Here is a 16,136-nt window from a genome sequence, read left to right on the forward strand (position 1 = left end):
CTACGGTGCATGGTTCCCACCCTCTAAGGATACAGAGAGCAGGGTGGAGTTCAGGAGCTGAAACATTAATTTAAACCCAGCATCAGCCTTGTCATCTGTCATGTCCCCATCTGAAACTTTATGCTCCATTTAAACTCCCCGCAGGGTGATTTAGGCAGGAGCAAAATGAGGCAAGCTGTGAGAAAGCTCCCGTTTCTAAGCACGCGTGGAAAACGTGATAACTTCTTCCTCATTGTTTGAATGCCTGGAGCCTGTTATTATGATGAAGGGTTGAAGAATACCTGCAGGGCAACTTAGTGAGAGAATAAGCTTCAAGGAAACGGTCAATACTCTGAGTTAGTGAGCACGTAATTCTTTACCAATCGTAAACATAAAGGAGGTAAAAGCATTAAAAACAATAAACAACGCTGACAGATTTAAATACAGACTGGAAGAGTTAAAAAAAAGAACTCGACTATGAGTCGCTAACTGCGCCTTATCTGAAAGTCTAATTAACGCTAACGTTACATCAAAAGACCGCCTGAGACTTCCCTTTTTCCTGCTGCACAGACCGGTCTGTAAACTCTACACGTTACAACTGCTGCGAATTTTACTAAATAAAAATAATTTAAAAAAAGGCTCGGACTCATTAAAGGAAATTAAACACACCTGTTGGTAGAAGTCCACGGAGAACAGCCACTATACGACTCGCAACTCACTCCCGAGAGAAAAGACAGGCAAAAGTGATACCAGCAGCACGCGAGCTCACCGCGCGCTCACAATCACACCACCGGGTAGGTACACACAGCTGTACTCTGCTTCGTGGTTAAAACACAACCGTGCCCGAGTCTCCTTAATTGCTGATTTTGTGGCGGAAGATAAGTAAAGTTCGCAGGAGACGCTCAGGAGCGCCTCTCTCTCTCCACATTTTCCATGACAGGTGCTTTTCCTTTGCTCTATTTACCAGAGGAGGGCTGGGTGTGGAAAATCTCGCCCATATCTTGGTTTCCTTTCTCCCCCCAAGCTGTTTTTTTCTAATCCTTGGAAACTTGGAACAAAGAAAGTGCATGCATATGCGCTTTTCATTAAAATTTGCACCTAAATGTGTGAAATTCAATATGCAAACGAGAGAGAGAGAAGCACAGCAGATAGTTACACATAGTTGTAATACCGGGCTATTATTTGTTGTTAGGGCACAGCCATAAGAGAGTAGAGCATAAAGAAAATGATTTCTGAGTTTTAAAAAAATGACAGCAGCTTTTAAGCCTGAAACACATGTCGTTTAAATAAAATAAAAACAACAACAACAAACTTTCAAAGTCCTTTTTGGAAGAAAACCCCTCCCCTTCCTGTTGTTTCATGTCTTATTTTACTGTAAAAGCCCAAAAAATGTTTACTTAGTAAACGCATTTTTGATTATAAGATTGAATTTATCACCACTTATCCCTGCATAAACTATTATTTAGGTTAATACGTTTTTCAGTACATGTAATGTTCTGTTTGTTTTCATGTCTGTTTGATAACTGGGCGGTGGTAGTGACCTCAATCTAAGGCAAACCTAATAAATCTATAGGATTAAAACAAGCTATGCTACCTTGCTAATCTAACTAGACCATGACTTTGATACATGTCAAGTGCTTCAATATTATTAACACATTTAAATACATAAATAAAGAGAAATAGGATGAAACAGACAGATAAAGAAGGATAAATGACACATTTGAGCACCACAAGCCAGATTAGCTTCATTGCCCCAGGGCATTGATTTCTCCAGGAAGGATGGACCCATCCATCCGTGCAGAACATATCCCCCAATTAAGGTTCAAATCTCTCGTATCAACTTAACTGGATTCAGACCACGTGCCTGCAAAAAGCCAAATCATATGATTCACATAACTTCTCAATGTATGAAAACTGCATTCTGCAGACATTTATTCAGGCTTTTCCTTTAATATGTCATGCATATAGGTCATGGTAGTAAAACATTCCCCCTTTAAAGCAAACAAAAAACAACAACAAGGAGGGTTGTGGATCTTCAATCATGGCAGATTTATGACTAATGCAGAATAACAGTGATAATAGTGTATTTGCTTTCCAATGCAGCCACCCTCAATGGTACTAGTAATCAAACACACCTGAGAAATAGTACAACACAACAATGAGCTGCTCTTTAGCAAGGCACAGCCTGACTGTTTAGCTGCTTGCACTGTGACACTGTGACTCTGGTGCACTCGTGAAAGGGATTGGGGATTGCAACTAATTCCCATGAACGAGGAATTTCCAGCGCCGGTCATAAGTCCCTTGCATAAAAGTGAGGCAGGAAACCTGAGGCCTGTACTACGTTCAAAGCAAGTTCACATCTCCATACATTAGCCACAAGATGAGGCAAACCTACGAAGGTGGTTATAAACTCAACATGTCAACCCAGTGTTTCTCATAATCCAGCTACGAGCATGTTCACATTCCAGAAGAGTGCATATTTTAAGATGAGCAAGGTAGAATATTAGAAACATATGAAGAAGTCAAATGCGTCTTGTAATACAGCCACTGCAGGCAAAGCAGCTGTATTAGGAACGTGCTGTATTACAAGATGTGTAAATTCAAAGATTAATCAATATTAAAGCTCCAGGACATTCAAGAGTCTCACATGACTACAACTGCATATTCTGTTAAATTAACCACCTACTGTTTGATGTGTGCAAGATGATTTTAAACCTTATTCTTTCTTTCATAGCAAGTTCAATGTAAGTAAATAAAAAAAAAAATTTAAACCAAAAAAAAAATTCAATTTAAAGATTGAGTGTTTAAAAAGAAGGCAGATAGATTTCTTAGTGCCCAGACATTTTCATCACTACACAAATGCATGGCGCCACCTCATCAGAACTCAGCACATCTGCACCTAAAGGAAAAAGGACAGTATTTTAAAGATCACAGTGTTAAAGGAGGCATCTACATCCACTGTCAACAAACCTAGAACCACCTAAAATGCATCTTGAGATCCGTTCCCAGATGCTTCAACCCCCACTCACAAATTGTCTGAGGTGACCTCAGTAGCTCACGTGACAGTTAAGTGGGACAGCGTCTTTCACACTTTGGCCCCAGTGAGTCAGGCCCTTTTTCACATGATTGGGTCAAGGATTCTCAGGACCGCCTCCAAGGGGATAATCCTAACTAGGGGTTAAATACCTGGGATTCTATAGCAGTTGTTTTAGAACTAAAGGTGCTTCCTGGATGAGAGACAAACGGTATTGATGAACCTAAAGACGCCCAGTTGTTTCCTTTCTAAGCACTCAAGACTACCATGTCCTGGATGACTGAGAACTTACACAAACATATTCAATTTAAACCTGTAATTTATGTGAGCTTATCAAGTACAAAGCTTTGTTGCTCTGTTCTAGGATTATATTACAATATTAAGGATTAGAAAAAACGCTTTAGAACTGCTTTCAGCTAACAGAAACAAAAACATATGACTACAGTTTCTCCTGAGCATCTACATTTCTTAATCGTGCTCACTGAGGAAAGACAAAAACTAGACCTTCCTTCTACCTGCGCACGTCCATGAGTCCATGGGCTTTTCCACAAGGTAAGGTCAGCAGCATAATTTAACCTGGCAACGCACCCAGAGTAAGAACTGAACCACCTTTGCAAGACTGGAGACCCAGGGTTAACCCCAAAGTTACGTTGCTAAGCCACAAATCCTGCTTTGTAGTACAGGCCTCTGGATAAATGATGGTTGCGGTTGGTTTGTCACAGCCTGACAAATGATTAAACCAGCTTGTGTAGGGTTTGGTTAGAAACGTCTGTTTGTTTAACACCACAGTGTCTGTTTAGTGTTTGTGATGATTACTTTCTCAGGAAGGCCTGCACTCCAAGTCCAGCACGACATGGTGAACATGAGGTGCATATGACTTAACGTGCTCGATGTGCTGGATATTTGTTGTCCACTGTGTACCATTGAAGTCTTTTAAAAGAGAAGCGAAGTGCTTTGCCGTGTCTTCGGCCCAGGCCTGCCACACCTCTCTGTCTGCTTTTTTCCCAGAAACCTTCTGGGGGGCATCGCCGGCTGTACTGTGCTGTACTGGTGAGGTAACGTTCTGGTGTATATGTAAAACGCCTCCTGTTGCTCTCCTGAGCAGTCGACAGGCGACAGACCAGCCGTCCTCAGAGCTTGGTATGAGACCCAGGTTCACTCGGTCAGCGACGCCACACAGCTGGAGCTGGAAAAACCAAAGTTAGACAAAAAGAGGTGATTACAAAAACCTGTATAGCGTATCTTTTTTTCTTAAAGCGGAATAAAAGGCAATTACATTTTTATAATAATGGTAAAAACTCAAACGAAACTTGCTGGTCACACTTGCTGATGATCATTTAATCAAGAGGATTTAATTAGCAGTGCCTGGCTGATACTTGCCTTCTTAATTAAGGGTAAGTAAGGGTGTAGGTACGGCACACAGTCCTGAGAAATCTATCTCATAGTTAAAATAGATATAGTTTTTATTAGAGGTGGACTTTCTCTGATAAAATAATCATTTCCCAAGGGACCAATCTAAAACTGTAGTATATAAACACCACATGCGGCATAAGATATAACGAATCGATGAACTTTACTTGGCGATTATCTCCTTGGTGAATCGTGCAGCGGTCAGACACTCCGTTTGCCTCGAGGTTTTTCTTTTGAGCTTCGACAGCGTTGGGGTTCCACTCACAAGCATGAACGTGACTGGCCTTTGCATGCACCAGATATGGGAGAGTGAAGTATCCAATACCTGAAGTAAGGCACAAATGGGAAAATTAAACAACAATATGCATCATAACTCGGTTGCTTTTAGGTAGCACACAGCTGTAAGAGCAATAGTACATGAGCAGTGAACTCAGCTGCACCTCCATTTGATTCAGAATTCAAGGAAACGACATCAGTCAGTAACTTTATTTCATATCTACTAAAATGGGTCCTTTTAACCTTCAAAAAGTTACATTTACCACAGATTCCTTTTATTGCAATCGTATAATATATTTTCCAGTTTTATTACCTGCATATAAATCCACTACAGTCTCCCCTCTGCAGTCAAATCCAGCCACCCGGAGCTTCTCTGTTATGTTTCCAGCCGAGAACATGCACTTGGTAACATCAAACTCATAACTGAAACAAATGTGAAGCACACATTTTAGTCTAATAAGCATGTCCCCAAGTGCTGAAATCTATGACTGATTATTACCTAATGCCATTGTCTACATGTTTGACCCAGCTGTGCTCTCCTAGCAGCATCGTCACCTCAGGAGATCTAAATCCATCTCTTGAAATCCTCCTGATCTTTGCTAGGCGCTTTGCTCCCAGTCCTCTGGCCACTGTGCTCCAAAGCTGTTGATCTAAATGAGTTAAAAAGTAGCCAGTGAGCCTCCTCATGAATTATTCTGTACATTTAGCGGTAAAGTAAAACGTGGTGCAGTTTGAGATCAGTAGCTACCCATGTTTTCCCATAATGGCAGAACAAAACAAGTGTCTCCCAGCAGGACTAGGTCTCCATGTCGCTGGAAACTGCGAGGGATGTCTCTCTTCAGCTCTTCTGTCCATCTTTCACCATGAGACTCCAACAGCTCCTGGAGGACTTTCTCCAGTTTACTACTACTCGCCCTTCCTTTCTCTTTTTTTGACTGCAGTGCAGACTGTGATGAAAGCAGGACAGAAATGAAAATATTCACAGAAAAAAAAAACAGCTATTACATTTTAAAGCTTGCTGTTAATAATAATTCGTTCAGCTTTAATTACCTTACTCCAAACTACTTCAAAATCATCATCTGAAGCCACAGTGGTCCTGAAAGACTGAAGATCGAGCTGGGACAAACAGGATGCTAAAATGGGCAGGAGGACTGTCCCATCTGAGTCTTTCACTAAACTCAAACTCAGGTCCAGAGCCCCTTTGGACTGTAGTGACCTCCTGTGAAATAAAATGCATGTTAAATATAATGTCAAAGTTATTTCAAACAGGCTGTTTGTTCAAATCAATCAGCTCCTTTTGATCTAATGCTAATTGCTAGCTGCCGTTGATAGCAATGACCAAATCGTGGATTACCTGAGCTTCTGAGCCTGACACTGAGGCACACGAAGGCATGGCACACTGTCCATCTGTAAACAAACAAATCAGCTCTATTTACGTTTAGATTACGATGCAAACAAAGACCAGGGCCCTGTGCTTCGTACGTCGCTTACTACATCCAAGATTAAATGAAACATCCAAGACCAAATCATCGCGCTAACTCTGAGCTCGCTATTCCGGTTCCCCGAACACACCTGTTGTTGACGATTAGTATAGCTGGATGAAGTAATGTGAGATCACTGGGTGGCCCAACAGGGGCTACGCATCGATAGTAGAAACATTGATCGGCAACCCTTTGATTGGTCGGCGAAAATGTCGAAGGAGCGCGCTCGGTATTTTTCGGCAGCAGAGCAAGAACTCTTGAGTGAGGGATTTCAGGAGTTTCAGAGTTTAATTAAAACGCAAGGGAACACTGCAAAGGCTGCAAAAGCAAGGAGAGAGGGCTGGCAGAAAGTTGCTGACAAATCAAACTCGTAAGTAATCCAATAATAACAATAATAATGGAGTGGATTTATATAGCGCTTTTCAAGGCACCCAAAGCGCTTTACAATGCCACTATTCATTCACTCTCACATTCACACACTGGTGGAGGCAGCTACGGTTGTAGCCACAGCTGCCCTGGGGCAGACTGACAGAAGCCAGGCTGCCATATCGCGCCATCGGCCCCTCTGGCCAACACCAGTAGGCGGTAGGGTAGATTTATCATATCACACCATATTATCCAATATTATATTACATTATATTATATTATAATATGTTATATTATATCCCCTTTCACATTAGAGCCACAACAGGACCCACTAGAACATGGGAACAAGTAAAAGTGAAATAAGAATATTCTACAGAATGGTAATATTTATCACTTATATTGCTTGTCGTCTCTTGGAAAGAGACCCTGGAATACTCTGTTTGTTTGTTCATAACAGCAACCAAGAAAAGGGCAGAGCAAAAAAAAGACAGGTGGTGGTCCTGCACCCCCTCGTCAACAAGTTGGTTAAGTGAATAATACCCTCACGGGAAAATCGATATCTCTCTATGAGCACACTGTCGCGCTGAGCTAAAGGATCCTGTCTGTCCCGCAATATACGCTGAATTCTGAGGACTCTCCTTATCAATCTTGCACCTTCCGCAATGGGTGGCTCGCGTATACGGACAGGACATGGCTGCGACAGACTTCCCAAATCCACCTTCGCTTTTATAGCCGTGGTCTCTCATCTTGATTACACGAAGTAATTTACAATTACTACTCTGAAATATGAATTACATCTGTAATAATCACATACATGTAATAGAATGTTAATAGTACATTTCCCTTTTTTAGGGAATGACCTGTATGTATCTGTGTGACATCAATAAAAGGATCAAGTGCTGCATTATCTTTAGTTACATTGATGTTATTTATTTATGGTGAAACAGTGGTGGAATATCGCTGTTGCTTTCGTATGAATGACGCGGACATACCTGCGTGGCCGCGATCTAATCCTGTTTACATAAAGTAAACCTGCTCCCCAGCAGGTTTACGCTTACGGCTCTGTTGCTATGACAGCAAGTCCCGGATGGGCTTCGGGGAACCGAACGATCCAGGATCACGCGAAATCGTCAACAATCTCATCCAGCACTTGTGTCAAGCCAGCCTCCAATTCGAGACTTGCAGTCAAGCCAGCCTCCAGTTTGTTTTACGTTCCCTGTGTATTCAAAGTATTACGGGAATGGATGTGGAAACCGGATTTCAAAATAAAAGCCAACTTCGAGTGAATTAACAGATATGTTAAGAACATAATAACATATAATTTAGGCTTCTTTTTTTTTTTACAAACTCTAATGTTAGATCTATATGACACAGCCTTGTACCCTAATTGTGCCCTGTCACTATCAAGGCCATCTTATTTTGGATTTCAAAGTAAAAGCCCTGTGAATCTTCATTTTTGAACTACTCTTTCAATGACTTAATAATGCTCTTAAAAGCAAAAGTCGTATTTCCAAATACTATTTGAACTTTATATCAACACTTTCCAACCACAGTCTTTTTACAGTGATACCATATCAATTTCAAGTAATTCTGATTATGCCTTCCAAAATAATGGCCTGTTGAAAATGCCCATAATTGACCTAACTTTCAGTGATTTCAAAATGCTCTAAAAAGGAAAATTCCTGTTTCCACAGGGTAATTCCACCTTAGATCAACAGTATACAGCCCCACAGTGATACCATATCAATATCAAGTCATTCTGATTATGCCTTCCAAAATAAAAGCCTTTTTAAATTGTCCATAATTGACCTAACTTTCAGTGATTTCAAAATGCTCTAAAATGGAAATTTCCTGTTTCCACAGGGTAATTCCACTTTAGATCAACAGTATACAGCCCCACAGTGATACCATATCAATGTCAAGTCATTCTGATTTTGCCTTCCAAAGTAAAAGCCTTTTCAAATTGTCCACAATTGACCTAACTTTCAGTGATTTCAAAATGCTCTAAAATGGAAATTTCCTGTTTCCACAGGGTAATTCCACCTTAGATCAACAGTATACAGCCCCACAGTGATACCATATCAATATCAAGTCATTCTGATTATGCCTTCCAAAATAAATGCCCTTTCAAATTGAGCATATACGGCCTACTTTTTTGACGATTTCAAAATGTTCTTAAACAGAATTTTGCTGTTTCCACAGGATAATTTCACTTTAGTTCAACAGTATACAACCTCACGATGTTACCATATCAATTTCAAGTCATTCTGATTTTGCTTTCAAAAATAAAAGCATTTTCAAACTGCCCATATCTGACTTGATCCTGGAACAATTTCAAAATGCTCTAAAATGGAAAATTCCTGTTTCCACAGGGTAATTCCACCTTAGATCAACAGTATACAGCCCCACAGTGATACCATATCAATATCAAATCATTCTGATTATGCCTTCCAAAATAAATGCCCTTTCAAATTGAGCATATATACGACCTACTTTTTTAACGATTTCAAAATGTTCTTAAAAAGAATTTTGCTGTTTCCACAGGATAATTTCACTTTAGGTCAACAGTATACAACCTCACGATGTTACCATATCAATATCAAGTCATTCTGATTATGCCTTCCAAAATAAAAGACTTTTCAAATTGCCAAGATACGACCTACTCTTTTAAAGATTTCAAAATGCTCTAAAAGTGAAAATTGCTGTTTCCACAGGATAATTTCACTTTAGGTCAACAGTATACAACCTGACGATGTTACCACATCAATATCAAGTCATTCTGATTTTGCTTTCAAAAATAAAAGCATTTTCAAAATGCCCATATCTGACTTGATCCTGGAACAATTTCAAAATGCTCTAAAATGGAAAATTCCTGTTTCCACAGGGTAATTCCACCTTAGATCAACAGTATACAGCCCCACAGTGATACCATATCAATATCAAGTCATTCTGATTATGCCTTCCAAAATAAAAGACTTTTTAAATTGTCCATAATTGACCTAACTTTCAGTGATTTCAAAATGCTCTAAAATGGAAATTTCCTGTTTCCACAGGGTAATTCCACTTTAGATCAACAGTATACAGCCCCACAGTGATACCATATTAATATCAAGTCATTCTGATTTTGCCTTCCAAAGTAAAAGCCTTTTCAAATTGTCCACAATTGACCTAACTTTCAGTGATTTCAAAATGCTCTAAAATGGAAATTTCCTGTTTCCACAGGGTAATTCCACCTTAGATCAACAGTATACAGCCCCACAGTGATACCATATCAATATCAAGTCATTCTGATTATGCCTTCCAAAATAAATGCCCTTTCAAATTGAGCATATACGGCCTACTTTTTTGACGATTTCAAAATGTTCTTAAACAGAATTTTGCTGTTTCCACAGGATAATTTCACTTTAGGTCAACAGTATACAACCTCACGATGTTACCATATCAATTTCAAGTAATTCTGATTATGCCTTCCAAAATAATGGCCTGTTGAAAATGCCCATAATTTACCTAACTTTCAGTGATTTCGGAATGCTCTAAAAAGGAAATTTTCTGTTTCCACAGAATAATTTCACTTTAAATCAACAGTATACAACCCCACAGAGATACGATGTTAAGATCAAGTCACTCTGATTTTGCCTTCCAAAATAAAAGTATTTTCAAATTGCCCGTAGACGACCTACTCGTTTAACGATTTCAAAATGCTCTTAAATTGAAAGATGCTGTTTCCACAGGATAATTCCACTTTAGATCAACAGTATCCAACCCGACAGTAAAACCATGTAAATTTCATGTTGGTCTGATTTCGCCTTTCAAATTAATGGCCCGTCGAATTTGTCCATATGTGATATACTCTTTCAATTATTTCAGAATGTTTTAAAAATGAAAATTGCTGTTTCAACACATATTGGGTTTTCATTTTGAAAAGCAAAATCAGACTCAATTGATTATGACAGAATTGAATCATAAAGATGATGTAAAAGGAAGCTGAAATTGCCACTAGGTTGTAATTGATAGTACGTTTATATTTTAAGTCTGTGGAAAGATGTCATTCTAAATAAAGAAATTACAAAACAGCTTGCAAACCAACCATTACATCTTTCCACAGACTTAAAATATAAACGTACTATCAATTACAACCTAGTGGCAATTTCAGCTTCCTTTTACATCATCTTTATGATTCAATTCTGTCATAATCAATTGAGTCTGATTTTGCTTTTCAAAATGAAAACCCAATATGTGTTGAAACAGCAATTTTCATTTTTAAAACATTCTGAAATAATTGAAAGAGTATATCACATATGGACAAATTCGACGGGCCATTAATTTGAAAGGCGAAATCAGACCAACATGAAATTTACATGGTTTTACTGTCGGGTTGGATACTGTTGATCTAAAGTGGAATTATCCTGTGGAAACAGCATCTTTCAATTTAAGAGCATTTTGAAATCGTTAAACGAGTAGGTCGTCTACGGGCAATTTGAAAATACTTTTATTTTGGAAGGCAAAATCAGAGTGACTTGATCTTAACATCGTATCTCTGTGGGGTTGTATACTGTTGATTTAAAGTGAAATTATTCTGTGGAAACAGAAAATTTCCTTTTTAGAGCATTCCGAAATCACTGAAAGTTAGGTAAATTATGGGCATTTTCAACAGGCCATTATTTTGGAAGGCATAATCAGAATTACTTGAAATTGATATGGTAACATCGTGAGGTTGTATACTGTTGACCTAAAGTGAAATTATCCTGTGGAAACAGCAAAATTCTGTTTAAGAACATTTTGAAATCGTCAAAAAAGTAGGCCGTATATGCTCAATTTGAAAGGGCATTTATTTTGGAAGGCATAATCAGAATGACTTGATATTGATATGGTATCACTGTGGGGCTGTATACTGTTGATCTAAGGTGGAATTACCCTGTGGAAACAGGAAATTTCCATTTTAGAGCATTTTGAAATCACTGAAAGTTAGGTCAATTGTGGACAATTTGAAAAGGCTTTTACTTTGGAAGGCAAAATCAGAATGACTTGACATTGATATGGTATCACTGTGGGGCTGTATACTGTTGATCTAAAGTGGAATTACCCTGTGGAAACAGGAAATTTCCATTTTAGAGCATTTTGAAATCACTGAAAGTTAGGTCAATTATGGACAATTTAAAAATGCTTTTATTTTGGAAGGCATAATCAGAATGACTTGATATTGATATGGTATCACTGTGGGGCTGTATACTGTTGATCTAAGGTGGAATTACCCTGTGGAAACAGGAATTTTCCTTTTTAGAGCATTTTGAAATCACTGAAAGTTAGGTCAATTATGGGCATTTTCAACAGGCCATTATTTTGGAAGGCATAATCAGAATTACTTGAAATTGATATGGTATCACTGTGGGGCTGTATACTGTTGATCTAAAGTGGAATTACCCTGTGGAAACAGGAATGTGCCATTTTAGAGCATTTTGAAATTGTTCCAGGAGCAACTCAGATATGGGCAGTTTGAAAATGCTTTTATTTTTTAAAGCAATATCAGAATGTTTTGATATTGATATGGTAACATCGTGAGGTTGTATACTGTTGATCTGGAGTGGAATTACCCTGTGGAAACAGGAAATTTCCATTTTAAAACATTTTGAAATCACTGAAAGTTAGGTCAATTATGGACAATTTAAAAAGGCTTTTATTTTGGAAGGCATAATCAGAATGACTTGATATTGATATGGTATCACTGTGGGGCTGTATACTGTTGATCTAAGGTGGAATTACCCTGTGGAAACAAGAATTTTTCATTTTAGAGCATTTTGAATCGTTAGAAGATTAAGTCAATTATGGACAATTTCAAAGGGCCATTACTATGAAAGGCAAAATCAGACTGACTTGATATTGATATGGTATCACTGTAAAAAGACTGTGGTTGGAAAGTGTTGATATAAAGTTCAAATAGTATTTGGAAATACGACTTTTGCTTTTAAGAGCATTATTAAGTCATTGAAAGAGTAGTTCAAAAATGAAGATTCACAGGGCTTTTACTTTGAAATCCAAAATAAGATGGCCTTGATAGTGACAGGGCACAATTAGGGTACAAGGCTGTGTCATATAGATCTAACATTAGAGTTTGTAAAAAAAAAAGAAGCCTAAATTATATGTTATTATGTTCTTAACATATCTGTTAATTCACTCGAAGTTGGCTTTTATTTTGAAATCCGGTTTCCACATCCATTCCCGTAATACTTTGAATACACAGGGAACGTAAAACAAACTGGAGGCTGGCTTGACTGCAAGTCTCGAATTGGAGGCTGGCTTGACACCAGTCATCCAGCTAACTCACTTAGCGCGGTACGAAGAACAGGCCCCAGATGCACGTCAACAACCGGGTAGAAGCTTCCCTACTAGACACAACCCGTGTTTCCAGTCGGACTGTTATGCCGGACGGACAACTCCGAAAACAAGCAGTTGATAAACCAAAAATATATTAACAAAAACAGCACCCGGCGAACACATTTTTAATGTTTTTGTCTCTATTTCTTTTACTGCTAGAAAACTACAGCTTTTCCTCAATTAAACGAGGCCAAAAACCATTAAGTGATAGCCAGTTTTGGAGAAGTTGCTCACGGAGCCCAATAGATGGAGACAAAAGGAAGAGAAATCAGAGGGTAAGTTGCGGAAGGTAAAGCAACTTTAATGTAAAGCAGACTAAAAATCCTCCAGAATCAATCTAAAACTAATATCTATAATAAGATATAAAAATTCAACTGTTTGGGTTTATTCTTAGTGGGCCTTTATTTATGTTGTATTTGTGTAATATAGTCAAGTTATTTTGTAGGCGTTTACAAATGCAACAGACGCATCAGTAGACACGTGTACTCAAAGGCCACTTTATTAGGTACACTTTACTAGTACCCGCAGACCTTTGCAAACCTTCATGGCATAGATTCACCAAGGTGCAGGAAATATTTGTCAGATATTTTAGTTCATGTTGACATGATAGCGTCACACAGTTGCTTTTGTTTTGTTGGCTGCACATTCATGATAGGCTGTGGCATTTAAATGACGCTCACTTGGTACTAAAGGGTCCAAAGTGTGCCAAGAAAATGTCCCCCCACACCACCATTACCAGACTGAATGATTGATACAAGGCAGGATGGATCTATGCTTCCATGCTGTTCAAGCCAAATCCTCATCCTGTCATTTGAAGGACCAGGAACCGCTCTGTTGTCCAGTTTTAGCAAGTCCCTGCAAAATGTCACCTGCTTTTCTATTCTGATCGGAGTGGTACCCAGTTTGGTCTTCTGCTGCTGTAACCATCTGCTTCGCTGTTCAACATCTTGTGTTTGGAGATCCTCTTATGCAAAGCTTCGTGGTAACAAGTGTTTATTTGAATGGTTATTTGAGTTAATGTTGCCTTTCTGTTAGCTTGAAGCAGTCTGGCCATTGTCCTCTGACCTCTGGCATAAACCAGTGAACTGCCACTGACAGGATATTTTTTTCTTTTTCGGACCATTCTCTGTAAACCCTAGAGATGGCTCTGCAGCAAAATTCAATTTCTGAAATACTCAAATCACCCATCTGGCACCAACAACCATGCCACCTTCAAAGTCACTTAAACCACCTTTCTTCCTCATTCTTATGTTTGGTTTGAACTTCAGCAGGTCTTCTGGACCATGTCTACACGCCTAAATGCAGTTAAGTTTTTGCTAAACAAATTTAAGGACAAATTTGACTGCAAATTTAGGAAAATGATAGTATGCACCTGTGAGATGTCCAATGGCCAGGAATTCCAAATTTCTTCTATTAGCAGGGCTGCAGTCCCAAAAACAACTGCAGTTTGATATGAGTTGTAATAGCCTTTTGGAGTATGTGTTTGTTAGTGCCCAAAAGATGGAGGCAGTATTGGCATGCCTATCTCAGACAATTTTCCTTTTCTTCCGAGATTACGTTATCTGTCTATTAGTGTGTATGACGTTAGATCAGTCATGCCACCACTGAGCGTTCCCCTTAAAAAAGATCGGCCCTGTTTGACAGATCTAACGAAACGTGTCATCTGAATTTAAATTCAGACTTTAAGCTGTCTGCAGCTGGGGGTGCATTTGAACTTGAGAGGGCGGGTGGGTCAATGCTACATCTGACACATCACCCATCATCTCTGTGTTTGATGAGGTGTTGGAGATGTTATCAAAGCAGCATGAGTGAACTGAGGCAATATTGTAGCATTGTAACATATGATATATATACTATAATTTAAAAAATTGTTATATATTTGTTATATAAATATTCATTTGTTATATAAATAAAACACTAATAATTCTTATGAAGAAATACACATCTAATGAAAATGCTGTCCTTCTCCTGACTGTCTATGAGCACAATCGACAACATCTATTCAAAACTTAAAAACTCTATCAAACTATAATTATCCATAACTGTAAATTTGCAATTTTGCACATTTATATTAACCTGTAGATTTGCAATTTTTGTGCGTATCTCTACATGTACTCTGTATATATTATCACTGTGACAGTGTTGCAACTACTTGCACTTTAAATTCTGATTACACCCACACATAAGCTACAAGATCTACACTGTTTTACTTATTACTACTTTCTTTTTAGTGTTTTTAGTTGTGTGAAGGGAACCTGCAAAGTAAGAATTTCATTACTCTGCGTAACCTTTTGTGTTTTGCAGTGTACATGACAATAAACTACTTGAATCTTGAATCTTAAATCAAGGAAGAGAGGTCATTGACATTAATCAGTCTGGAAAGGGTTACAAAGCCTCTTATAAGGCTTCGGACTCCAGCAAACAGCGAGAGCTTTAATCCACAAATGGATACACCTTGTAACTGTTAATGATTTCATAATCAGAAAGAGACGGAGCGAAAAATTGCATCCATGGGAGAGCTCCAAGGAAAAAAACCACTACTTACCAAAAAGAACATATAGGCTCACCTCACATATGCCAAAAACATCTTGATGATCCCCAAGACTGTTGGGAAAATAAACGGTGGTCTATTAAGACAAAAGTTTAACTTTCTTGAAGGTTTACATCCTGTTACATCTGACATAAAGGTAGCACAGAATTTCATAAAGAGAGCATCATAACAAAAGTCAGACACGGTGGAGGTAGTGCCAGACCATCGTCTGAGGCTGCTTTTCTGCTTCAGGACCTGTTCGACTTGTTTTACTTGATGGAACCGTGAATTCTGCTCTCTACCAGAAAATCATGAAGGAGAATGTCAAGCTGTCAGTTTGTGCCCTGAAGCTTAGCGTACTTGGGTTATGCATCAGAAAAATGATCTGAAACACAGCTAGTCCACCTCTGAATGACTAAAATAAATAAACAAATAAGTAAAACTGAAGGTTATGGAGTGGCCAAGTCAAGGTCTGACCTTAGATGCTTTGGCGTGACCTTAAACACTTCATGTTGGAAAACCCTCCATGTGGAGGGTTTATATATATATATATATATATATATATATATATATGCATGCTTATATACTTTGCAATTAGCTTGAAACATGTAAGTGTGAAAAATATGCCAAAAATAATAAATGAGGGCGGGGACAAAGAGTTTTTCACACCATTGTGCACACATGGTGT

The 16,136-nt window shown here is 38.6% G+C and overlaps 1 protein-coding gene across 1 annotated transcript; it reads right to left on the reverse strand.

Moving 5' to 3' along the window:
* Positions 1–3,826: 3,826 nt before the first annotated feature.
* On the reverse strand, positions 3,827–7,674 carry tyw2 (tRNA wybutosine-synthesizing protein 2). Its single transcript, XM_085363282.1, has 8 exons — positions 7,539–7,674; positions 6,054–6,106; positions 5,750–5,918; positions 5,448–5,646; positions 5,199–5,349; positions 5,013–5,122; positions 4,591–4,748; positions 3,827–4,199 (listed from the first exon to the last, which is right to left on the reverse strand). Exons 2-8 carry the CDS (start codon positions 6,104–6,106, stop codon positions 3,834–3,836), a joined length of 1,206 nt encoding a protein of 401 aa, XP_085219408.1. The 5' UTR covers positions 7,539–7,674; the 3' UTR covers positions 3,827–3,833.
* Between the last annotated feature and the right edge of the window lie 8,462 nt (positions 7,675–16,136).

The sequence above is a fragment of the Diplotaxodon limnothrissa genome, linkage group LG2 (assembly GCF_057381915.1).
Source record: "Diplotaxodon limnothrissa isolate DT_005_m linkage group LG2, D_limnothrissa_male_GT1.1, whole genome shotgun sequence".
Taxonomy (NCBI): Eukaryota; Metazoa; Chordata; class Actinopteri; order Cichliformes; family Cichlidae; genus Diplotaxodon; species Diplotaxodon limnothrissa.

Coding starts and splice junctions, on each gene's coding strand:
- tyw2 (XM_085363282.1), bottom strand. CDS start 6,106: ATGGACAGTGTGCCATGCCTTCGTGTGCCTCAGTGTCAGGCTCAGAAG. Junction 5,350..5,447: donor GCCATTATGGGAAAACATGG/GTAGCTACTGAT, acceptor TAACTCATTTAG/ATCAACAGCTTTGGAGCACA. Junction 5,123..5,198: donor CATGTAGACAATGGCATTAG/GTAATAATCAGT, acceptor CATTTGTTTCAG/TTATGAGTTTGATGTTACCA.